Below are 27,581 nucleotides of genomic sequence, written 5' to 3' on the forward strand. Positions count from 1 at the left end.
ATGGCTATCACAGGTTATAGTCTTTACCGGGGGATGCCTTCAAGCCTTATTATAATGTCCTACAGCAGCTCTACAAGTACCACCTCTGTCCTCTGTTCTCTGTCAGCAATCGCATATCAGGATGGTTTTTGCCTTATGTGCCCATTTTTTTTCTTATTTTGTTAAAATAAAGTATTTTTTCACTTTTTAAATTATTATAGAATTGAGAATTGCAAACCTGATTTCCAGTGGGAGCTGATAAGCCAGCTCATGTATGTGCTACATAGCACCTAAATGGCCTAATGGAAATGTCAACATTGCAGTTGACATTTTCACAAGCATTTTGATTGCACATCCTTTTCTATTTTTTATTACTAACAAATAATATATTTTGCAAAGAATCAGTCCGGCAATCAGAATCAGACCCTCATAATATTCAGATTCAGGTAAGTGAGACTGTAAATCTGGCACCCTAATGTTTCTGTAATTAACAGTGAGTAGTCCTGGGCCTAGTGGCAGGTTAGCCAGAAGGGTGTGGATCATAGGGTTGACCACACTTAGGTCGACCTCTATTGGTCAACAGTAAGTAGGTCGACATGGTTTTTAGGTCGACATGGTCTCTAGGTCGACATGTACAAGGTCGACATGACAGAAGGTCGACATGAGTTTTAAAAAAATTGTTGTTTTCTCCGTAGAGTGACTGTGAACCCCAGTTACTGCACCGTGTCCCCTCGCATGGCTCACTTTGCTCGCCATGCTTCGGGCAAGGTGGCTCGCTGCGCTCGGCACAGGTTATCTTTCCCAATTGTAGTCCACGTGGATCGTAAAGCATGTAAAAGCTTAAAAAATGAAAAAAAATGTGAAAAACTCATGTCGACCTTCTGTCATGTCGACCTAGAACATGTCAACCAAGAGAGCATGTCAACCTAGAAACCATATCGACCTACTTACTGTCAACCAATAGTGGTCAACCTAGACATTGTCGACCTAAGTGTGGTCAACCTTGATAATGCTGATTTGATTACCTTATAACCTTCACTATATGGGTAAGAGACTCAGTACGCAATTGGCGTATGGGGTACCGTAAGGGTACGCGCTTAGCGTAGCATACGCTCGGCCGTGATCGAGACGCACATGCGGCACGCTCGCTCACAGCTTAATGCGTGGTGTCGAGCACGCTATAGGCGGGCGACTACCGTAATGCTACGCTACCAGCGTAGCAGACGCTCGAGACCACGAGGAGATCACGAACGGCGCAGACGCTCACAGGATGACAATCAGTAAACCTTGAATGTAACACACAGAAAGGATACTCTTATGCTGTAAACCTTGTACTGAAATACTGCAGCGATATAACGCTGCTTAAACTTGTTAATCCTGAAGCTGTTTGAGCGATCGAGACGCTCCTATTACCCTCTGCAATGTAATGAACACACGATACCGTGCTAAGGTTCCAACACCTTACTAACAAGCTTTTAGTTATATCGAAAAGGGGTAAACAGTTTTCAAGTCATACACTACAAGCTAACATATAATTCTAACAGAATATCTAGACAGGAATATACAATAGCGTCACAATCTTATACTATAACAGAGAGAGAGAGAAAGTGAATGGCCAATACAAACAAAGAGCGAGTTGATTACAGAGAATTACTTACACACACACTGGGAACGATCGCTGCGCTATTCCTGGTACCAGCTCCAAGTTAGTCAATATGAAAACCGTTTGTGGAGTGAGAGAGTGAGCTGCCCAGGCTGGCTGATCTTATATACACTGCATACAGTACACTACAAAGGGACCTATAATTGTTCATTGGACACAGGAATGTCTCCTCGCATCATAACAAAAGGTCATAGGTTAGTTTGAACAGGTGGGCTGTGACTATTACAAACAGCTCAGGTGGGAGGGAATCGCCGGATTCCCGCCGCATGGATAATGAACTGCAAATATAAGAAATGTCCAGAAACTACTAATGGCCATAACTACATGCAGGAGTGATTAATCTTTACCTAACCAACACCGGATTGTTGCTATTAAAATACTCTTCGGTTAGGTACCAGACACATCTGCTCAAACCCTGTCTGGCCCTTCGTACAACAAAAAGAGGAATTCCTTTGTCCAGGGACCAACTACACTAACCAAACTTACTGTTACTATTAAGGGGAACATTATCTATTAAACCTGCTATATGGATTTATTAAGTAGCGATTGTGTCGCTCGCTAGACGCACACAAACTCTACCATAAATGCACATACCATGCGTTCAAGCGCACGCCCGTAGGGGCGCCGTCACGCAACTGTGAATATGTGCACGCATGCCAGAGAAAGTGCATGTGCAGCGGGCGAGCGCATGAGGTGAATATATGGCAACGTGCAGCATGATATTTTTCTGACTTTGACAGTCCACCCTTTGGCAGTCATCAATAACTGCCACTTCCTAAAACAGTTCAAAAAAAGAAAAATATATGTCATATGTAATACATTTCTATGATTGGGTAAGGGTGAAGAGAAGAAGGTGGGAAAAAAGTATGACCTAGTGAAATAGTAGAAGCATGTGTGTATGAGTCCATGTTTGAGGGGTCATGTATCATCGTGCCGTACGTGTTTTAAATCAAGCTTCGAGGTATTGCAAAGTATACATTTGAATCCCTTCTTATCCCGTATTAAGGGCCTGTGGATGGGCTGTCAAACTTTACCGAGTTCTTTTCGGCTTTTGATTGTAACAAAATGGGGGAGCACATTTTAGTTGATGATACATGAATGGGGGAATATGTGAGTGCTGATATCTGTGCCTATATTCCCTATCGACTATGTGTGTCATTACCTGAAGGTTGTAGAAATGGAGATAAGAAGCAATTATGGTAAATGCAGTCATAAACTATGTGAGTTTAATATACATTTGCCGATTGAGGTCTTGTCTTGTGTCTTGTCTCGATGTACATGTTGACTGTAGTCTCCCGATGCTTTTGCTATAAATGGTGTGCAAAAAGCTTTCTCAATGTCCATAGACTTACAATCTTTAAAGTATTGGGCTATCGTAAAAGTTAAAGTCACTAGGGATATTGGGGGTCTATGGCATTGTCCATCAGTGGTCTGTGTAAAAGGTTGTCAAATTCTTCTTCCAAGCGGATGTCTTCGTACCTTGGAGGAAAACAAAGGAGAAACGGGTGAAAGAAACGGACCGTGGAATCACATTTTCATCACAACATTGTCTCTATCGTTGGGTCATAAATCAAATTAGTCGTTGTAATTACAGTGTCTTCACTCCTTAGACTCATCACTCGGGTACTGCGTTTACACTTTGTTAAAATCTGAACGCATCTAAATATCAGGCCAATAAATATGACGACTCCCAATATACACAAGAGAAACTTCCCTACATCTATGATAATACCTTGGGCCCATTCTCCTAAGCCCGAAAACCAATTTCGTGGGTTCAACCATGACACCCAACCGGTCAGCTCATTGCCCACAGCGGCGAGAGTGAGATTATGTCTACTTCGGAACTCCCATTTTAATTGCAAAATGTCATCCATCTTTTGGTCTATGACCTCGACCGGGTCCTCAGTGCTGTTTGTAATGTACGTGCAGCACTTTATTCCATACTGAGTCGCTAGGGTAACACAATACCCGCCTGTTACTGCTGTGAGATAATTGAGAACCATCCTATGCTGAACCAGTTCTGTTTTGTAGGCTTGTAACTCTCTTCCAGTATACCTGAATGTGTCGTCATACATTTCGGTGATATTGTCTAATAAATTTGCAAGCGCAGATATATATCTATAGTTTAACACTCCTCTGGCAGTACGAGTGATATCTAACGCGATTAGGAATTGAATCCCGGTGGATTCATGGATCAGGTCAGAGGCCGGATGCTCTGTTCTCTCTATCAGGTGCCGTTTAACGATGTGCTCGTAATGGGTGTGAGTATAAGGAGCTTGTGCACTGCGGTGAATATCTTTCATTTTGTTATGGGATACAGTCATTACTTCAGGCAGTACTTTTCCAATATAACATAACCCTTCTGAGTTTGGGGCAAGCCACTTATACGCCTTCCTCCCGCATATGAAATATGCATCATCGGGGAGAACATATGGGACGGAGTATGACATTATCATGTTACAAATTTTCCATGTGAAATCTCCTAACCCTAATTCTCCCATCTGTTTAGTACACGTATCAGTTTGTACGATCTGTGCACAGTATCCTGGTGATACTTCTCCAACTCGCATGGTCCTACTTCCTAAGGTGTACCTATACCGAAAGAATTTCCTATGGTCGGCTATCTGGCGTATAAGTTGTGTGTCTATGGGCATTCTGTCGGCTCTATGTGAAAATGTCATGGTTTGATTACTCCATGACACTTCCCAATTTCCCGGCTTTCGGGGATTGGAAATGTTAAAGCACACTAAGGACCTATCCACATGATATTGGTGGAGCTTCAAACTAGGAGGACTAGAGATATTAAACTTCCTGTCCACCGGCCTCCCACCACTTAGCTCAAGTACCTCTCCTACCGTTAAAGGGAATGGTACTAATCCTGATTTGCTATGGCCTTGAGGTACTTGAGAGCATACCCAACAGTCTGCTTTACCCACTAAGGAGTGATAGTCACTCAATGGATGCTGGTCCATATGGATATTAAAACTGGATTGACATTTCTTGATACACCCATCCTCAACTATATTGTCACAATGCCTACAGATGCAGTTCTCTTCAGCTAACAATCCTTCACAATTCCTTCTATTGTCAATGCTACCAGATCGTTTTCTGATACTCGCCTTTACTCGGTGATTATGTTGTTCTTGGAAATCTACGCCTCCATCCTGGTCATCAGAACCCATTCCAGATCCTTCCTCGACCTCCATGGTACTCTCACCGAAACAGACTGCTTTGGTCAACATCATGGTCAACAGGAAAACACGGACTGCAGTCTCTTGGGGCGAGTCCATCTTACAGGAGGAGAAAGAGAAATTTGTAATGGGGGTACAAAAAAATACTTTGAGGGGAAAGAAAAATGTTACGATGTCTTATGTCCTCTAGTCTTGTTGTTTTTCTTGCTCTGCTGTCATCTCAAAGGTGCTGTCTCTCAGTCTTCCAAACGAACACTCCGGTGATACAATATTCCTTCCAAATCAGCGATCTCTCTGTAAGGAGCAAAAATCTTGCATTACCATTTGTCTAACTGATGTGTGACATACCATCTTTAAAACATGAGAAAGAAGAGAAGAGAGAAAAACAAACGAGAGAGAGAACAATTCATCACATTTTGCATTAAACAACAAAAAAAAAACATTGTTAGATCTTCCGTTCACCATCAGGCTGTCACACCAACACTTCCACTGGTGTCCTTGCGAAGTCCCCTCCCCACCAGTGTCTCCACACCCCATCGTTTTGCGCCTGGCCAGGACACTCCGATGTCGGTAGGTCACACTGGGGTTTGGTAGACTTCTGCAAGGACCAAATAGCTATGTGATGTTTGAGTTCTGCCGATTGAACATCAGAGATGGGGACAAAAAAAAACATTTACAGATAAATTACAACGTTTTTCCCGGCGGTTCCTGTGTCTACAAGGAACTGACCTCCCAATTTCATTAACTGTAACCTCAGGCTTACTATCAGTCCTAATGATGACCTTTCCCGACTACATATTACAGGTGCGGCCCAAACTTCTTCCTATATGATCCTTGATTACAATTTCGTGTGTCATAACTCTGCTCGTGTTCTTGTCTAGGGGGTCTGACTTTATGTGGGCTGTTACAGTTGCTGGCATAATGCCCTTCTCTTTTACAAAGATAACAAACCCTTGGCTTCCTCCATGTGCCAGTGGCCTGGGGTTTCGGTCGATTTGATGCCTCCTCTAGTGCTTGGATGCTCATCACCATCAACCGCTCTCCCTGTGCTTCCCTGGTTCTTTGGATATTACGGTCATGCTCGATAGCGGACTCTCTTAATGCAGCCACCGAGATACCTCTCCAGTGAGGTAGAGAGGTTTGTACCCTGATTCTTAGTGTGTCTTTTAAGCCGTCCATTAATACGGACACAGCTACTTCTCTATGATTCACATTTGTTTTAATGTCTTCTATCCCTGTATACCTAGCCATGTCCTGCAATGCCCAATGGAAATAATCAGCAGCTGTTTCTCCCTCTTTTTGTTTGATGGAGAAAATTTTGTTCCATTTGACAACAGCAGGAAAATACACTCCCAACTGCAGATTGATTCTTTTTACATTATCTTGGTTGTACTCATCCGTAAGGGGTACCTCTTCATCTAGTTTACAGTCAGCGATAAATTTCACTGAGTCGACATTGGGGGGTAAACATGCCCTCAGCAATACCCGCCAATCTTTGTTATTGGGCTCCACAGTATTTCCTAGCTCTCTAATGTACTTCTGGCTTGCAACTAGATCTTTCCTAGGATCAGGGAATTCAGACACCATTGATCTTAATTCCGTTCGGGAAAAGGGGCAGTGCATGGCGATGTTTCTGACAGGAGTGACTCCTGAAGTGTCAGTTTTCCCATTTGGCACTGCAATTACCCTGACAGGATTAAGTCCAATAACGTAATTCTGAGTTGGTTCTACAATATGAGGTACATTTGTTTGTGCGTGATATATAACACCATACGTACCTGTGGACACGACCTCACCTGACCCTCCGTTAGGGGGTTTGATTACTGCCTTTACCGATTTGGTCGCGTCCACCTGGATGTCTTGTATGATGGCTGCTGGGAAAGGTGACGACATCGTGCTGGGCTCACTTTCTTGTTTGTAATCCTGAGGGAAGTTTAACATGGGGTGCGACTTGCACAGGTTAACAGTTGTACATTTAACAGTTTTACTTTTATCATTGTTACATTTGTTACAATTACTCTTATCATCTATAATACAGTTGCTAAGTGCATTTTTATCATTCACCAGTGTGCCATTCTCTGTAACCACCTGCTCTCCCGTTATGTATGGTGGTGGTGGCGCGGTGGCTATCAGTTTTCTGATAGGGTTAGATCCACCCGCTTGAGCCAATCCTCTCTGTATTTCACACTCCTGTTGCCATAACTGTAAACAATCATAATGTCTAATTCGTTGCTTCCCGGATTTTATGAGACAGATCCTTCGCCTTAAATTATGCAATACCTCTGAGTCAAAACTACCTATCCCAGGAAATGGTGCTTTATCCCCCACAGTCATTCGTGTCCATTCGTCACAAAAGGTCTCAGTGTGGGGACCATACTTCCCCCACATTACTAACCGAGCAGACCCTCGGGGTCTGCAAGCCTCTTCAGTCTGAACCCTGACTGCTAAACGTCCCTGTGTTGTGCACTTGGCTTCCATTGTGGACCTTTTTAACACAGAAAAACTTCCTAAAATGCACCAAACACAGAAGTCTACGGTGGAAGTTTTCAAAGCTCTTCCACCAGCTTCTTCTGCTCCGAGTACAACGAATCCACCCCTTTTAGCAGACCCACGTAATCGTTGCAGGCCCTACCAGCGAAAATTCCTTACCTTTATATTTTTACACAAATCACGCTTGCATGTGCTCCCTACAACACGCAGGAGGGCAATTTACGACCTCATATCACGTTGCGTTATTGGTCACACATACAACCGTGCGGTCCAATCGTACCACTTATAGACACTTGTTGCCTATAAATGGTAGGATCGTTGGAGTCTCCCTACTGTGCTCCAAAACAGCCAGAGCGTAATACCACGAAACTTTATCACACTCCGTCGCACGTTTTCACCTAGACCGTGCTCATCACGTATTCACCTAGACCGTGATTCACCAAGACTTACTTCACCAAGACTTACTTCACTAAGATTTACTTCACCAAGATTTCACCAAGACTTCACCAAGAGGAGTTCAATACACTCATACCGTTTTCAACACACTATCATTCTATAGTTTTCTGATCAGAAAAATCATTTCCCGTAATCTGATAGCTCTCCCCAGAGGCATTACAGTAAAGTAAGGTATTTAAACAAAATTTTGGAAACTGAAATCAATTTGTGCTATTATCGCGTGGCTATACTATACCGCCCCCACTAAAACAATGCTATTGTGCGATTTGAGTTTCGGTGGGCGTATCCGTACGCTCCGTTGCATAATATACGCTCCGTGCGTCGACCCTTGCGTCACGTACGCTAGTCCCACCCTTTTGTTAGAGACACGTGTACGCCAGCCAGATATGTCCACAGAAATACAATTAACACGTTTATATCAATGTAGATGATCTTTAACTGTAATCATCTACCGAACACCACACCGAACTTCCTTGTATCTTAGGCAAGCCGTGCGCGTGTTTTACAAATTACTCCTTAACGTATTAATATTACTTTTAACTACCAATAGCAACAAATCTTTCTCAGCACGTTATCAATTATGAAATGGCAACCAGGAGAGTGATGTGAAAATACACAAATGAAAAGAAATGCAGATGTATGCGTGCGTGCGTACACAAAACAGAAATAAAACAGTTTTAAAAAGACAATAGCGTATTGTTCTTACCTCCGGTTCCGGATTCCACCAGCACTCCTTCAACGTAGCGAAACAGACGCTTATCTAGCCAGCACTACTGTATCCCGATACGAAGGGATACTGCCTTCCCGCCCTTGCTTACAGATAAAGTCTGTGTTCGCTAGTGCGGATATGTGGAGGACGGACGAGCCGCCAATTGATAATGCTGATTTTGATTACCTTATAACCTTCACTATATGGGTAAGAGACTCAGTACGCAATTGGCGTATGGGGTACCGTAAGGGTACGCGCTTAGCGTAGCATACGCTCGGCCGTGATCGAGACGCACATGCGGCACGCTCGCTCACAGCTTAATGCGTGGTGTCGAGCACGCTATAGGCGGGCGACTACCGTAATGCTACGCTACCAGCGTAGCGGACGCTCGAGACCACGAGGAGATCACGAACGGCGCAGACGCTCACAGGAAGACAATCGGTAAACCTTGAATGTAACACACAGAAAGGATACTCTTATGCTGTAAACCTTGTACTGAAATACTGCAGCGATATAACGCTGCTTAACCTTGTTAATCCTAAAGCTGTTTGAGCAATCGAGACGCTCCTATTACCCTCTGCAATGTAATGAACACACGATACCGTGCTAAGGTTCCAACACCTTTACTAACAAGCTTTTAGTTATATCGAAAAGGGGTAAACAGTTTTCAAGTCATACACTACAAGCTAACATATAATTCTAACAGAATATCTAGACAGGAATATACAATAGCGTCACAATCTTATACTATAACAGAGAGAGAGAGAAAGTGAATGGCCAATACAAACAAAGAGCGAGTTGATTACAGAGAATTACTTACACACACACTGGGAACGATCGCTGCGCTATTCCTGGTACCAGCTCCAAGTTAGTCAATATGAAAACCGTTTGTGGAGTGAGAGAGTGAGCTGCCCAGGCTGGCTGATCTTATATACACTGCATACAGTACACTACAAAGGGACCTATAATCTCATTGTTCATTGGACACAGGAATGTCTCCTCGCATCATAACAAAAGGTCATAGGTTAGTTTGAACAGGTGGGCTGTGACTATTACAAACAGCTCAGGTGGGAGGGAATCGCCGGATTCCCGCCGCATGGATAATGAACTGCAAATATAAGAAATGTCCAGAAACTACTAATGGCCATAACTATATGCAGGAGCGATTAATCTTTACCTAACCAACACCGGATTGTTGCTATTAAAATACTCTTCGGTTAGGTACCAGACACATCTGCTCAAACCCTGTCTGGCCCTTCGTACAACAAAAAGAGGAATTCCTTTGTCCAGGGACCAACTACACTAACCAAACTTACTGTTACTATTAAGGGGAACATTATCTATTAAACCTGCTATATGAATTTATTAAGTAGCGATTGTGTCGCTCGCTAGACGCACACAAACTCTACCGTAAATGCACATACCATGCGTTCAAGCGCACGCCCGTAGGGGCGCCGTCACGCAACTGCGAATATGTGCACGCATGCCAGAGAAAGTGCATGTGCAGCGGGCGAGCGCATGAGGTGAATATATGGCAACGTGCAGCATGATATTTTTCTGACTTTGACAACCTAGAGACCGGATACCAGCCAGAAAGGCAGTTTTATTTCCGGACATTGCTTATATTTAATTGGCTGCGGTAATTTACTGCAGAAAATTGACACACACCCCGGGCTGTTTAATTAGGGAGCTGAAAAAATATCCCAGATAACCAGCCCTAATCAGCCCCATTTTTTTCACGAAAACACGTACAGTAGGTCTGTGAGCTTATCACAGATTCTATGGGATATATTTACTAAGAATCATATTTGTGTCAATTTGGTGAGAGTTTCATCTCGAATTGTATCGGTCGTTTTTTTGCAACTTTTTGAATAAATTGCATCTAATTTACTAATCTGCAGAGTTGTCTTCTTTCGGATTTTCCGATGTCAATGTGATTCGTATGGTCAGGCAGTGTTTTACGGGAGTGATTAGTAAAACACTGCCGGTCTTAACACAATGAATCCCGGCCAGATCAGTGAGATCTGTGCAGGGCTTCATTGTGTACATTATATGAAGTGTGAAGTATAAAGTGTGAAAAGTGTTAAAACTAGGAAAAAAATTGCGTGGGTGGCTGGAGGGGAGGACCCCTTGATATAAGGGGTCCCCACTCCTCCAGGATACCCCGGCCAGGGGTGACCAGTTGGGGGGGGGGTAATGCCACGGCCGCAGGGACCAGTATAAAAGTGTCCCCCGGGTGTGGCATTATCTCTCTGGCTAGTGGAGCCCAGTGCTGGTTTAAAAAATACGGGGGACCCCTAAGTGTTTTGTCCCCCGTATTTTTTGAACCAGGACCAGACGCAGAGCCCGGTGCTGGTTGTTTAAATATGGGGGGACCCCAGTCATTTTTTCCTCTGTATTTTTACAACCAGGACCGGCTCAAAGAGCCCGAGGCTAGTTATGCTTAGGAGAGGGGACCCCACGCAATTTTTTTCTTTAATTTATCACACACTTTCACAACCCTACCCACAGATAAGCATACACGGATCTCGCTGATCCATGCATGCCTATCAGAATACGGATAAAAAAAGCAGGTCTATTTTAAAACTGCTTTTTTTAACGAATTCTATGATTTCCCGGCAGTGTTTGGCTTTTGCCGGCAGTGATTGTGAATACGAATTCTTAGTAAATTACAGAGTTGTAGAAAATAACAGGCGTGTTTGACCGATGGTGTATTCATTCGTACTTGTGATCTCTGCCGTTAAAACAAATACGAATGCCCTCATCACTGCCAAGATTTCTGTTTAGTAAATTCCCGAGATGGCACTTTTAAAAAAAAAAAAAAAATCGGTCAAAATCGGGCGCTTAGTAAATATACCCCTATGTGTTTTCGTCTGAAAATGGAACTTTTCTCGGGAGCAAAAAACGAGAAATAATTAAAAAGGAAGAAAGAAAAATCAGGCAAAAATATTTAAAAAAAAAAAAAACTTTGGATCTACTTGAATATCCCCTACATTTTGTTTTTTTTTGCATTTGCAAAATGGCATGGCTTAGGTGTGACAATGGATGGCATAAGTAGGGTAATAGCAATGCATTCAGTTTTTGAGAGAAAGTCATCATGTCTATGGAATGATTTGTAGTGTTGATGGAGCTTAGACGCTAGGGGTGCATACACACACACTGGGCGTTTTTGCCCAGCGTGTATGCACAGTGATGAATGCTGACATCGCTGGGCTGGAAATCGCTCAGTGCATACACACTGAGCGAATTTCCTCCCTGCCCAGCGAAGTCAGCAGGGGTGAGCGGCTTTCCATAGCAGGACGCTATGGAAAGCTGTTCACCCCTGGTAAAACTAGCAGATGAATGGCGGCTGCCGGCAATGAAGCGGGAGTGCGTATCAGCGCTCATCGCCGGGGCATACACACTGGGCGGTTTTGAGCTTAAAGCAGCTCAACACACCAAAAGTCGCTCAAAATCGCCCAGTGTGTATGGGTCTTAAGAGGTATGTATAGTAATTATTGGATCCAATAATTATAATTTCTTAGCGCCGCTACTCATGGTAATAAGAAATTATTGATAGCTGGAACGTATTAAAATATACTCATAGGCCGCTCATGTTATGAAACCAGTTCCCTCTGTAATGAAATGGGTAAATTCCGCCCAGTTGCAGGAACTGCACATTACGTTTCATAATAGGGCTTACATTTCACAAAGTCCAACGTAGCCGTATGATTCAGAATTAATCGAGCAAATGCCCGGAATGTTCTATGTCATCTGCTAATTTTGGAGTAATGTGCACAAATGTATTCACCAAATTATTACTCAAAGATTACCATTTTCTTGGGAATCATACCTCTTAGCTGAATTTACTACCTGGTCACCAGCTATTATTCTTACTAGTGTGTTGCCCTTCCTAAGAGTATTGGACACTTTGGCTGGGAAATTTTATTTTACGTAAATGGATATATATGGCAGCTCCATCATTGGATTTGCTAAAACTATATGTACTTACTATACTCTACTATGATAGGTGTATTGCACTGTTTGACATCGAAAAAGGAGTTTGTAAATGATATAATAAATGGGAAAATATCTTGCTTACCTGCCTGGGGAAACTTCTGCCAACATTATGAAGTTATTTGAGACCATGTGGTCTTTGTTGAGAAATATTGTATAGCCATATTTATTTATTGTTGTTTTGTCCTTTTGGCTACCATGACAATTTGAGGAATTTGTATTTGTGGGAGTCTCCCTACCCACCCATTCCCCCCCTTGCTCCTTCCCTTTAATATCATGAAAAGAATTCCCAAGGAATAATTGCAATGTACACTTTTCCAATAAAGGAGCTGAGTCAGTTTGGTGTGGATCATTCGTTTGACCACATTAAGGTTGACCCCATATAGTGGACATGCACATGCTCGACAGGTTAAAAGATCGATAGGGTCAATTAGTCTACTGCTGCGCTCAGCACAAGTTATTATTCCCAATCGTAATCCACGTGGATGAATAAATTGAAAAAACTGAACAAAAAGTAAAAAAAACTTGTGCTGACCATATGTGTATCAACCATTGTCATGTCATCCATTTGAAATGGCGACCTTGTGAACCCGTTGACCTTAATCACTGTCAACCTTTTACATGTAGAGATTTTGACTATGTCAAACCTAATGCGTGTCGACCATATGTGATTGACATATTTACTGTCAACCTACTGAATGTCAACCTATCATCCGAATACTGAGCCAGTTAGGTTGAATTTTTTCAAATTCCCATAGTTTTAAGTATTTGGTTGGGAAGCAGTTACAATATGGCTAGTCAGGATCCTGGCCATCAATATACCGTCAGCGGGATCTCGACTAGCGGTGAAATGCAGACGCCGGAATCCTCTCGCCAGTTGCCAGGATGCCACTGACGGCCAGGATCCTGCCTGCCGATTTCACATACGGTCCCATTTGGTCCACATGTCACTTTTTTTCACCATCAGCTGTGTTGGCTATTTAATTTTTTTTTAATGTTTTTCTTGAGCTAAAGCAACGGGCTTTCTTTCCAACATCGGAAGAAATGCTTGTCAGCCCAGACTGTGTGTACACACTGAGGTGATGTTAATGAAGGACGAAATAACCATGTACTGTCCTTCATTCGCATACTACAGGACGCTAGCGATATCTCAGGTTTAATATGCAGCACATCAAACCTGACAACGTCGCGACAGCAGGAGCGAGTACATTGGGCATACATACTGAGAGATATGCCAGTTATGTCGTTCCAATTCGACATATCGGGCCTATATAGCGCCAGTGTGTACTTAGCTTTACACCAATCTGTTTCCTTTTTTATATTAAGGGGGAATTCAATTTGCAGCAAAATCACAGCAATTTACCGTGATTGCTGGCCTTGCCATTTTCGCATCTCACTTGCCACAAAAACTGACTTTTTGCGCATATGCGAACTCCCGTGATTCGAAAAACGTTATCACGGACAGATGAATAAGTGATTTCACAGATTTACTGTGATCCACAGTAAATTTGTTTTTTTTACCACGAAAAACGTGTTTTTGCCTCTAATTGAATTCCCCCTATGGGGTCTATTCATGAAACAGTGAAAGGAGTGGAGAAGTGAGCCAGCGAAGAAGTGAATGCGCAATTGCGCAAGTGTAAATTGCTGATCGCGTATGCATGAGTGGAAAGACGCCGGCCTTTAACTATTGCAGACTGTAGCCTTTAGGAGCTGGTGTGATGCATAGTAAAAATAGGACTACTGTGACAATTTACACACTGCGCCAGGTAGAGTCCCCTTTTACACACTGCGCCAGGTAGAGTCCCCTTTTACACATTGTGCCAGGTAGAGTCCCAAAGATGTAACAGGACACATCTGTACAGTGGGTTACATTGTACTACTCCAGCACACACCTACCAGGTTACACTGCACTGCTATAGTGCACACACACTGGGTTACACTGCAATGCTCCAGCACACACACACACACACACACACATAGGGTAACACTGCACTGCTCCAGCACACACACAAACAGGGTTACACTCCATTGCTCCAGCACATAGACACACACACACAGGGTTACACTGCACTGCTTCAGTGCACACACACAGAGGGTTACACTGCACTGCTCCAGCACAGACAGTGTTACACTGCACTGCTCCAGCACACACACACACATAGGGTTACACTGCACTGCTCCAGCACACACACACACACATAGGGTTACACTGCACTGCTCCAGCACACATACAAACAGGGTTACACTCCATTGCTCCAGCACATAGACACACACACACACAGGGTTACACTGCAGTGCTCCAGCAAAGACAAACAGTGTTACACTGCACTGCTCCAGCACACACACACACACACACACACACACACGGTTACACTGCACTGCATAGGGTTACACACACTGCACAAGGGGGGAAGGGGGCGATTAGACCTCCCATAACACTTCAACTCACCCGCCTCTGGCATATCATACAGGTACGTTCTGTGATCAAGCTACTTTGCGAAACGTACGTCACGACTCCTGCGGTCACGTGGTGCGCACACGTGACTGCAACAGACCGGAACTCAAGGACAGTTACCCGGGCAACGGCGGCAAGCCGCCGGGAGCAGGGAAATACACCGCGCTCACGCGCTGCATCACTCCGGAGAGCAGCAGCCAAATGTGGACATGATTAGCACTACTGAATAGCTGTTAATTTTCTCACGCCTCCCGCACTGAAGTCAGCACGCGGCATCAGCTACACCATACCTCTGGAGTCTCATTTCCAACAGGACTCACCAGCGGCGATTCTCTATAAGCAGCACCGTAATATGGGACTGGTATCGTATGAAAACACATATTCTCCATCCCCCCCCTCTATTTGTGCATATTCTCAGCCCTTACAAGCTGTTCATCTGTCTTCAAACACATAGATGCTGCCTATGTGTATTAGTAGTATACTGTATAAGCAAATTCCATGCACTGTTTTTTCATGCCTATTAGTGATAGCTTCAATCTTGTAGCTTTCTGAGTACTATAATGAATCTGTAAATACTCTTATTTGCTCCAAGAGGTATTTTGAACCTGTATGGTATCAAAATCAGGATATATTGTTAAGTACGGCCGTCAAGTGTAGAGAGAATTTCCAGCTGCTTATTTCTCAGCAAAATTGCTACTTAATTGTGTGCACTCATTTCCACTGTGGGTATCAAGTAATATCCTCAGCTGTTACTTGCTGTTTTCTTCATCTCACTCTAGCCTCCCTGATATGATGTATAAATTATATTATTTGTTACAAAACGCATCAGGCTTCAGAGGCTTATAGATAGTGAGAAATAGTTTTGGTGCGTGTGACATAAATTGTCTGAGGCCATTGTATTTGTGATTGCTTAATAATTATTACAGCAACAGGATTGATATAATTGTAGCCTTATTATCACCACCCTCCTTTTTCCCGGCTATGCAAGCGGATACCCCTGCATAGAAATCCCTGTATATGCTTACTGTTCTTACCATAATTTTGTCCACATTCATAGTGGATGCCCTGGTACTTGATTACTGTATATGATCAATTTTGCCAGAATTTCATCTCTAAGGACATGAGATCCAGATATCTCACATACGATTGATTTAGATCATCATTGTGGCAATACGGGTATTGGGATTGACTGAACGGGCAGATTAAAATTGCGGACATACCCCACTGGAGATGCCCGATCTCGTCTGATCTTGGAAGCCAAGCAGTGGAGGGCCGGGTCAGTACTCGGATGGGAGACCACCCTGGAACACCCTGGTACTGCAAAATATTCTTCTGCCCGATCTAGAGTGATCCCTAATAATACCAATTAGGACTCGGTTTTGTATGACTTATGATTTAATTCTCTACGACTAAATAATCCTGAATAGGATTGCTGTAGAATAAATGATGGTCATACACTTTACAGAAGTGCTACTGTGATCTCAGTAAAACCACGAGGCCAGAGATTCTAACTTCCGGTTCTCATAGTGGTATTGAAAACCACCATAATTATATAGAATATTGTGTTATATTTTCGCGTAGCTACACCATTTATTTATAATGCACTCCGACAATTATCTTTTTTAACAATTAATTAATAAAATCATGTTTTATCAGTATTGATTAATATATACCCAATCCTCTGAATTGTGTGCTCCCACACAAGAGTCTACTTTCCAACTCTCTTCTGTTGGTTTCCTTTAGTCTATACCCCCATTTGACTCCAGGGAGCACCACTGATAGCAACAAATATTTGCAAAAAAAGTTTTTTCCTTTGCATTAGGTTGCTGTATCTATAACGCAATATAGCGTCATAAATCAGTTTTTTCAGAGGTCATTAGTAATCCATTGTAAGACTAGTGCGGCCCCAAAAAAACTTTCCTTTCATATCATGCAGGGAGCAGCAGCCCTTCTCAATGGCAGCAACCAACCCTCTCTGTCCGCAGCATCTTGTGCTGTGCTGGATTCAGCAAAAGGAGCGCAACTCTCGGCTCACCGCAGGCGCAGCACATACCCATGTCCAGCCGGAGCTATGCTGTAAAAACTGTCAGTGGCGCAGAGGTGTGGGGACGGCGCCACTCCTCACCAGCCATGATGACTGCAGTCGGAGTCGCCGTGCTGGTGGAATCACGCAAGCTGCCCGATCACTGTGGCAAGCAGTGATCGGGGCACACAGGGGGAGGAGCCGCAGGTGCGATGGGAGGCACACAACCTGCAGTGCTATGCAAGTAGCCAGGCGGTGCCGCAGACCTGCAGGTGTTGCCAGTGGTCCTACGCCCACAGTGCACATGCGCTGTGTGCCAGGCACTGCTGGCACACACCTAGTTACGGCCCTGCATAGCAGCATTTATTATTCATGAATTATTGTGAATATAAATGCAAAGGACATCTTTTCCTATAAGAACTGTCCTTTACATTGTAAGGACTTCTGGACTTATGACCCAGGAGTTCTACTGCACATGCATAGCCGTCAACCTGCACATGTCCAAACTGTGTGTGTGTGGGGGGGTTCAGAGATTCAGGGGAATATTGCAGTGAGAAGCCCATAGGCTTCTGTGGGCAACGTTGCCTGTCGGGTACAATCACGGGAAAGTTTTGCTTTCTGAAGCTTGATACATGTGGGGAATGTGGAAAGTTTAGGTTACATTTTACCCTTAGTACATCCCGCCCTCTAAGTGTGGTATCCCCAAAGTGTGTGGTATTCCACTAAAGCTAGGGATATATAAGTGTATAAACATATATAAATACAGTGCTCGAAGTGGGGCGATATGCAACAGTATGGGATACCGCCACTTCGAGCACTGGTCAGGACTGACGCAAAGGAGCTGAGCTCCTGGTTCCCAGCGTGGAACCCTCAGCCACGCAGACAAGCTCTGGCTGCAGCAGCTGCTCTGCCTACTTGTGGCGCTGGGGCAGTGGGAGCGAAGCTCCCGGATCTCAGCATCCAGCACTGCTTAGGGAGCCGGCTAGCCCAGTTCTCCTGTGTGCGGCACACTTGGGCCGCAGTGGGTCCGTATTCCCCCCGCCGCCGCACCGGGAGCCATAGTCCTAGACTCCCAGCTGCAGCGGGGTGCAGCTTCCTCCACCCCCGGGGCACCGGGGTTTAAAATACTGTCCTGCTGCCTTGTGAGCGTTGCAGCTGGGGACAGCTCTCCTGGCTGCAGCAGCTTCTCACCCCCCAGTTCCCTGGCGCAGCACTCCCGGAGTTAACACTGGGTAGTGCTGCCTTGTGCTGCTGGGGCTCCCTGCATGGAACCCAGAACATGAAACCCCTGACAATGAGCATGAAACTGATGGCAACTAGCATGAAACCGCTGGCAACGAGCATGGAACCCAGGGCATGAAACCATTGGCAACGAGCATGAAACCCCTGGCAACGACATGAGAAATCTGGCAACGAGCATGAGACCCCTGCCAACGAGCAGGTAATTTAGAAATAATTAGAGGCCTTACTGTGGGCATAATGTGTAATGGGCATTACAGTGTATGGCCTAATGTGTGGCATAACATGTAATGGGCATTACAGTGTGTGGCATAATGTGGAATGGGCATTGCAGTGTATGGCATAGTGTGTATCATGACAAGTAATGGGCATTACAGTGTGTGGCCTAATGTGGAATGAGCATTACGGTAAATGGGCATTACGGTGTGTGGAATAATGTGGAATGGGCATTACGGTGTGTAGAATAATGTGAAATGGGCTTTATGGTGTGCGGAATAATGTGTAATGGGCATTACGGTGTGTGGTTTAATGTGTAAGAGGCATTACTACAGTATAAGGAGGAAAAATGACAAATAATGTAAAGGGCATGGATCAGGGTTTTTTCCTGTGTCTTTGTTTTTCCTGTGTTGTATAAGGGGTACTTCTGTGTGGTGTGATGTGACGGACGGACACTACTGTGCGGTGTAATATGAATTGGTACTATTCTGTGGCCACGCCCCTTCCCCATGAAGCAAGCCACCCTCTTATTTTACAACGCGTGCCTTCAGCGTGCACTAGCCTTTACCTTTTTCCATACCCCCAATTCAAAATTTCCACTTCGTCTACTGTATAAACTATAAATATATATTAAACCTATGCTGATAAAATGTAAACCCCCTCCCACAGGATAGAAGTGAGGTGGCCCAACCAGCAAAGACTCCAATACTGGACTGTTAACTTGTGGCAGGGACTCTCCCATCTGATAGACTATGGGATTTTGCCTGTGTTGTGTGTGGAGAAGGGCAGCTGACAGTTACAGCAGCACATGCAGTCAGTGGGTCATGTTACTGCAGTGTATAAATAGGAGCCTGGCACTGCCAGTGGGGAGACTCCTGAGGTAACTGAGTGGGCAGAGCTACAATATGCTAGTGCATACCTCCCAACTGTCCCGATTTTCGCGGGACAGTCCCGTTTTCTGGGGACTGTCCCGCTGTCCCACCCGCGGGCCGCAATGTCCCGCGGTAGGGGGGGGGGGGGGGGGAGCAGTTGGGAGGCTCTGTCTCTCGCTGCCCTGCTTAGCAGAGCAGCGGTGAATAGACGCTGTCTATTCACTGGAGTCATAGGGAGAGGGGGCATGCCAGCGGCTCACAGAGCGCTGAACATGCCTCCTCAGTGATTAAAACGGGGGCGTGGCTCGCAATCACGGGCCCTCCTGCGAAGCCACGCCCCTTTTATAGACCACGACCCCTTTTCAGAAGAGCGCGTGTGTCCCTCCTCCACACAAGACAAAGTTGGGAGGTATGCTAGTGGGAAGTCCTGATGCGGCAGCCTGAGGGAGCAGACCTGCGCAGTACAGATTACCTTATACTGTGAGGATTAATAAAGTTACAGATTTTGCAATTGGACTTAGTAAATGCATTTACAAAGTCCAATTTCAATTTTACATATAAGAATGTTTGACACTGTAGGAGAATAGACTATCTGTAAAATGTTTTATTACGTGTTAGATTCACATAGGGTATATAAATATAAATGCTCACTATTGTTGTGAAATTGTTTAAAAACTGCTTTCCGTAAAGGAAAAAACCTATACCTGTAACGTGACTTTATACATACAGTATCTGCGTTTGTTATTGCATGTCTATGTGAATATGCAGTGGTGCCGAGAGAGGGGGAGAGAGGGTACAAATTACCTGGGCCCAGGTCTGATGAAGGGGCCCAGGTCGTCCTCCCCTCCTCTTACCTGACAGCAGCAGCTGCAGCTCTTCTTCTCAGCCCATTACACGCTAGTGTATGCTGTGCTGCAGTGTGGCCAGGGAAGTGCTTAAAATACAATTTTTTTCTGTATTTTTTTCTAAGGGTGCATGGCTATTCCTCCTGTGATTATGCCATACCGCCTGAAAAGGACCTGGGCCCAGCCAGGCTCTTTACTGCCCTGGCTGGGAGGCATGCCATGCTCCTGTGAGTGGGTGCTTCTCATTCTAGACATGCCCCAGCATGCTGTGGTCACACCCCCTCCAGGGGGGGCATGGGGGCCCAGGAAGATGTTGTATCAGGGCCCAGGATTTCTCTTGGCAGCCCTGTGAATACGTTACGGTTTAAACGTGAATACGTTTTCCATCATCCAAAGTCAAAACCGCATGCTACTAGTGTTTCCTGCAGCGGCCAGTCAAATAAACTAAGATCATTTATATCTGGTTTGTTTATTGTGTCTGAAGGAAACCTCCTTATCCCTCTGGGGAAACGAGAGGAACATATAACCCAAAATCACACCTAATGGGGTATCACATAAGGTATAACACATCTCTACCTATTTATTTTGTTCACTGTGAATTAGGGTGGCCAATTCCGGGATTGGAGGGGGGGGGGGGGTATCCCGGGATCCCAGCCTAAAATTGGCTGGGATTCAATCCCGGGATTGGAGCTTCCAATTCCGGGGATTTCAGGATTGGCCAGCAAGTTAGTTTTTATATGCCGGTCAGCGGCCCGGCTCCCCCTTGCTCTGGCTGGCCATACTGCGCAGCGTGATGTGAAGTCAGAGGTCATGCTGAGCAGCCAGCCGCCCGTCCACAGGCCGGACCTCACCACCGCCCTGCACTTCCCAGCCGCCGGATAGCAATGAGTTATCTGGGCTGGTCAGGGCAGGGGGGGTGGGACACATTGAAAAACAGCCAATCGTGGGTGTCTTGGGAATCCTAGGATTGATAATTTTTCAATACCGATTTTGTGATTGAAAAAATGGCTGGGATTGGCCACCCTACTGTGAATCATATAAATAGGCACAAAGGATCTTTTCATGACAATTCACCAGAGAGAATGTCTACTTATCAACATACTGTACATTAACCTACTCACCTACTAGCCTACTACTCACCCGCTTGTTTTGCTCGGTGAAGTATGGATTTCACCTCATTCCCATTTGCGGTTAAGCATTGTCCAAAGCTTGCAGCCGCGTTGACTCCTAATGTCCCAACGTTACCCTTCACCCCACACAAGTATGCCGTCCCTGTACCTGCGCTGTCTGGCACCTGCGCATTTACATTGTATACCTACAGTATAAATGATAGAAGAAACAGTTAAACATTATGTCATCACTCCTGTACTCCTAAAACAATAAAATAAACTGACTAGACACGATCGAGTTCTAACATATGAACAGCATTTACGGTAGCTTGTGGAGATGAGGAGGCGTAAATCATAGGCTGGGCTTCTTCATTGCATGATGTAGTGAGTGCAGCTGGAAGTGGCAGGTAAGGACTGAAAGGTAAATTATTGCAGTTACAGGGTGTAATCTAGCTTGGGGCCTAATTCTGAGTTGATCGCAGCAGCAAATTTGTTAGCAGTTGGGCAAAACCATGTGCACTGCAGGGGGGACAGATATAACATGTGCAGAGAGAGTTAGATTTGGGTGGGGTGTATTCAAACTGAAATCTAAATTGCAGTGTAAATATAAAGCAGCCAGTACCTCGTACAGAAACGAAATAACCCACCCAAATCTAACTCTCTCTGCAAATGTTATATCTGCCCCCCCACCCCCCTGCAGTGCACATGGCTTTGCCCAATTGCTAACAAACTTGCTGCTTCGATCAACTCAGAATTATCCCCTTGGTTAGGAAATATTTTTATATGGCTCTGTGGTTAGTAACTGACTAATATACAGTACTTATATAAGACAAGTTATTCTCCTCTATCATAAACGGTTTAGATTGACACAAACAATAGTTTGAATGGTGGCTATAGCTTCTAAAACATATAATACCGTATTCAACAGGAATACACACTTTAGGCCACAATTTTATGACTGTATATTTATGTTCTGGCTACAAAATTTCAACCATCTCCAAGTCAGTCCTATTATGTTTATCAAGGAACAACTTGTCAAATGTTGAAGGTGGATCATATTGACATCAGTTATCATTTCTTCAATGCTGATTGCAAACAAGAAAAAAAACCCAAACATATTAGCAGCATACACTGCTGACTTATACAGTATTGTAATGTTCCTGATATTTTAATTGCCTATGCATGAATAGGTATCAGGCTGTCAGCAACTGAGTAATGCAGCAGTGACATTCAGGTACAGAGAGACACTGGTGGAGAGACAGGAGGGAAATGCCCAGACTTATACTCTAACAAATAAATTAAAAATGCGCCAAAAATGGTCTAAACGTCAATGCGTTCCACCTGGTGTCAGTGCGTCCGTGTCAGGTGACTTTCTTATTTATACCATCTGATGTGGAGTGCTGACAGCCAAACTGGCAGTGGTTGGAAGCGCGATCACAGCTCTAACAGAGAGGGGGAGGATCTGCACCCAGCAGCCTGGCAGAGTCATGGTGGTTGTCATGATCCAGGCTATTTCAAGTAGGAATAGGCCTGTTAATATCAATGTATGTGATATCAAGATAACCGATTGCTGTATCAATGTATTTTGTATTGAGAAACATGTCTGTGGATGGAACCTGTGGTGAGAGTTAATTGCCTTGTAGTGTTTACTCAGATACATCGGGTTCAGAAATAGAAAACAATTCAAAGGTTGTGCTATGTGGAAAGGCGACAATCTTCAGTTCTCTTCCTGAGCTTATCTGTATATTGTGGCAATTTACATTGCAAAGAAACAACATTTTAGAGGCCAGGGTCAGGCCTGACTTGGGTCATTTCAAACAAGTTGTTACTTTCCCAACAGGGGCTGCATCCTTATGGGTTAGCGAAGACGTTTTGGCTACAGCATGTGATAAATGTCCCTTTAGCCAGTTGTATATACTGTCCCAGTATAATGGATAAGCCTGCTTCATACCTTCAAACAAAATGAGATGGGTAATAAAATAATCCCTGCTCATGTGACCAAGAGGGCCGGTACCAACTCTCTAAGCATCAAACAAGCAATTGAAAGATAAGGCCATCCACCCCTGTTAGTATGGTTAAAAGACCCCACAGTATATGCTAAGACTCCATTCACTCTGGCTTTGGAAGGGTTAAACAAACTCTCCAGAGGGAGGGGGCCTGTGAGTGCAGCCTGGGTTTTAAATATCAGGAACACAGGCTAGAAGGTGTTCATTCTGCATGAGGCTATTGAAGGCTATAGATGTTCCAATAAGTCAATCAAAGATAGGCCTCAATCCGCCAGCCCAACTTCAGGTGAAGCTGTGTTTATTCCTTTTTTTTTTTTTATTGTATTTACGTGTGTGACTATTTACAACTATTATATTCTTGTAGCTTTCTTTTTTCTGTAACTCTAAGCTTTGAAGTTTATACTTGGATTAAAAAATTCTTAATTTTAGTTCCGTTACCTGTGTTTTCTAAACCCAAAGCCGAGGTCAGGTTACCTACCTTTTTGCGTATTATTAACTATGTGGACGGGTGAGAGCAGAAGCTCGCCCTGGGCGTGATCCCTCAAAGTCGCTAGCCTGGCAGACGCAGCGACTGGTACTTCTGTTGGTGGCAGTTTACCGCGTGGATTTACCACACACTGAATTAATCAGTAAAGGTGGCACGGGCAGCATTCTCAGATTGGCGTATCTGGAGAATCACAGCGCGGAGAATCGTGACAGTGGTGGTCTGCAGATACTGTAAGAGCTATGCCCGCAATGGACAAGCTGTGCGTTTAAGTATGCTGTGTGTGTTTGTGCCCTGTGTGTGTTTGTAAGTAAGCTGTGTGTATGTATACTATGTATGTATGTATGTATGTATGCTGCAGAATGTGTGTGTATACTGTGTGTATATGCATGCTTTGTGTATGTATGGTGTGTGTGTGTGTGTGTGTGTGTGTGTGTGTGTGTGTGTGTGTGTGTGTGTGTGTGTGTGTTTGTATGTTGTATATTGTATGTATGCATGCCGTGGGTCATATGTACAATATTTATTAATATATCCAAAGCATATACTGTATATATACATATGGAAACCGCCTCCTGAAAATCCTACATTTGGTCCTGTAAATCACATAAAATACTAAGTCAATAATCGTGCATTGAGCACAAGTAGCAGCAGTGACAGACTGTTGCTAGCGCATGATGGAAGCACCATACAGTGGAGTTAGAAATATTTCAAAAGCAGCAGACACGATCAACACCCCTACTCGGTTATGCCCCTCCAACACAAATACTTGGCATGACAGATGACGTGACAATCTTAAAGGATTTGGTTGCATTACCCCATACTCTTCTCACCACCACAGTCTTAAAGGGGAGGTGATAGATAGATAGATAGATAGATAGATAGATAGATAGATAGATAGATAGATACAAGGTCGATGGTCAATAGTTCAACACCATAGGGTTGACAGTCAAAACGTCGATAGGGTCAAAAGGTCGACATGAAAAAGGTTGACACACAGATAGTTGACACTTGTTTTTTCATGTTTTTACAACTTTTGCTGCATTTTACTATCCATTTCACAAACTATTAGCATTAGTAACCGTGTGGCGAACGTATTGAAAATAATTTAGGGAAAATATGTTTAAAAACACAAAATAGCACCAAAAAAAGTTGGGGGAAAGAGTGTAAGGGAGAGAGAGGTGGTGGGAGAGGGAGGGGCAGTGAGCAAGAGAAAGAGAGGGAGGGGGAGTGAGGAAGAGAGAGAGAGAGAGAGAGAGGGGGGAGTGAGGAGAAGAGAGAGAGGGGGTGAACAGGAGAGAGAGAGGGCAGGAGAGAGAAGTGAGCAGCAGAGAGGCAGGGGGAGTGAGCAGGAGAGAGGGGAAGAGAGAGAGTGTGAATAAGAGGGGGAGTGAGCAGGAGAAAAAGAGAGGGAGGGGAAGTGAGCAGGAGAGAGAGAGGAAAGAGGGGGGGAGTGAGCAGGAGAGAGAGGAAAAGAGTGGGAATGAGCAGGAGAGGGAGGGAGGGGGAGTGAGCAGGAGAAAGGGGGTGAGTAAGCAGGAGAATACCATACCCATACCTCCTAACTTTTTATAGAGTAGAAGAGGGATCCGGGGGTGTGGCCTATTGTGGGAGGGGGCATGACCTTTGCCGAGCACTAAATAAAAGCTGTGCACTTGCGCACACCATGTATTCAGAGATCATCTGCTGCTTTGCAGCGGGTGATCAAAGCCTCCCCCAACAGCCCCCCCCCCCCCCCTGGCCACGGGACACTGCTGCCCGTGGGTGGGACAGCAGTACAGTGTCCAAATAGCGGGACTGTCCTGCTGGAATCAGGACAGTTAGGAGGCATGCATTACCTGATTACTGCACATTGCACTGGCCTCTGATGGGGTCGGGCACTTTACGGCATTAGGCCACTCACCCTAAATAACACTGAATCGCAGCACTGCACTCCCTGCTGATGACCAGGTAGGGGGCAGGGCAGAGCAGGTGGGACAGTGTTTGCCGTTGTGTGGCTACATCTCCCACATCGCTACATCTCCTGCGGCCATTCTGCCTTGCGGCCGGGGGTGAAGGGGGAGCTACTGGCCTCGGAGGTAGCCTGTGGCAGGGTACATGGAGAGCCAGGGCCCCATAGCAGCTGCACCTTCTGTAGTTACGCCACTGGGTTTACCTGGCCCTACGTGGCTAGTGGCTGTGGTGCTCTAATTTCTGCAACTTTAACCACTTGTCTGGCATGGTCATATCAGATGTGACCACAGAGTGTAGAGGCTGTGTGGACAGCACAGCTGCTGAATAGGTGCTTACATATATATAAAAGTTAACATCAAAGGTTTGTTTAACTGATTTTTGATTAAAAAGTTATGTCAAAATAATAGTTCTGAAAGCTTGAGTAAGTATAATTTGATCAATAAAAAAAGGAATTTTTTGAGGGCATTTCTTGGAAAAAATATTACCCAGTAAAGTAGTTAAACAAATCACAATTAAAAATATCACACTGACAATATATAGTGAAATGCAATATCATATAGCCTACCAATAGGATAATAGAAGGACTAACAGACAGGGGTATAGGGAGGGTGACTCTGGTGGAGCGCGAGCTCCGGGCGCTGGAAAAGTTAGAGGGTGCACCACCGCCTGACCACCCCCCTCTCTCCGTCCACTATACCGCGGGCCGCTGTACAGACAGTCACAGAGCAGGAGGAGGAGAAGCAAAGGGGACAGACACTGACTCGGACTCAGATTAGGTAGGGAACAGGGCAGGCCAGAGGCAACAGCAGGAGACACTGACAACCAGCAAATGCCGGAGCTCTGCCCATCCTATTTATATGCCTCAGTGTCTGCTTGTAGTTGTGTAGCAGGGTTATTTCTCTCCTGCTATACCACTCTCTGCCCCAGCTGCTGCAGCACCTCTCTCTGCTCCAGCTGCCATAGCACCTCTTTCTGCCTTGGTTTCTGCAGCAACTCTCTGCCCCAGCTGCTGCAGCACCTCTCTCTCTGCAATAGAATCTGCAGAGTAACATGTATAAGCGGCTCTACTGTGGCGTAACATCTGTAAGTGGCTCTGCTGTGGTGTAATGTATATAAGCGGCTCTACTGTGGTGTAACGTGTATAAGTGACTCTACTGTGTGGCATAAAGTGCATAAAGGCTATTACTGTGTAGTGTCATGTGAATAACGGACAATACTGTGTGGTGTAATCTGAATAGGTATTACAATGTGGCCACACCCCTTCCCCAGGAAGCCATGCCCCCATATTTTGGTGCGAGCCTTTGATGCACACTGTCTCTACTTTAAACATGGGGGGTGACCAAAAGAAACTTCCGCCCTTAGCTCCACAAGGTCTAGAACCAGCCCTGTCATCAATTTAGGATTTTTAAATATTTCTTCTTATTAAATGTAACATGCCACCACATGCTGGCCAGACCCACAATTCAGTAGGGGAGAGGGGCACCAAAACATACCCTTGCTCCGGGCACCATGGCACCTAGCTACACCTCTGCTAACAGAACCATTTTATAATGTATAATCAGGAACCAATAAAGTTCCTTAACCAGGTAAATTTAGTCCCAATCCATATGGCAATTTAACTACTGTATGGGATATTGGTAGAGTACTCCATGTAATGATCTCTTCTAAAGCCAGTGGTGCAAGTAGAAATTTTTTCTTAGTGGTACTGATAGTTAAAATGGGCGTGGTCATGTGTCACAAAGGGGCATGGTCACACAAAACTAGGGGAGTGGCTACATGACAACAGGGTAATGGCCACATAATGCCACACACGGTAATGCCCCTTATACATTATGCCAAACACCGTAATGCCAATTACACATTATGCCACACACCATAATGCTTATTAAACATTATGC

At 44.6% G+C, this 27,581-nt stretch overlaps 1 protein-coding gene and 1 pseudogene across 1 annotated transcript in view; one reads left to right on the forward strand and one right to left on the reverse strand.

Moving 5' to 3' along the window:
- Nucleotides 1-27,581, reverse strand: part of LOC134910912 (alkaline phosphatase-like) — a 51,638-nt gene that overhangs the window by 19,081 nt on the left and 4,976 nt on the right. Inside the window, exon 6 of the mRNA XM_063919299.1 lies at nucleotides 21,275-21,449. Coding sequence (XP_063775369.1) covers nucleotides 21,275-21,449 — 175 coding nt within the window. The remainder of the gene's footprint in view (nucleotides 1-21,274; nucleotides 21,450-27,581) is intronic.
- Nucleotides 16,146-16,265, forward strand: LOC134912155 (5S ribosomal RNA; annotated as a pseudogene).

This window comes from Pseudophryne corroboree, chromosome 4 (genome assembly GCF_028390025.1).
Source record: "Pseudophryne corroboree isolate aPseCor3 chromosome 4, aPseCor3.hap2, whole genome shotgun sequence".
Classification (NCBI taxonomy): domain Eukaryota; kingdom Metazoa; phylum Chordata; class Amphibia; order Anura; family Myobatrachidae; genus Pseudophryne; species Pseudophryne corroboree.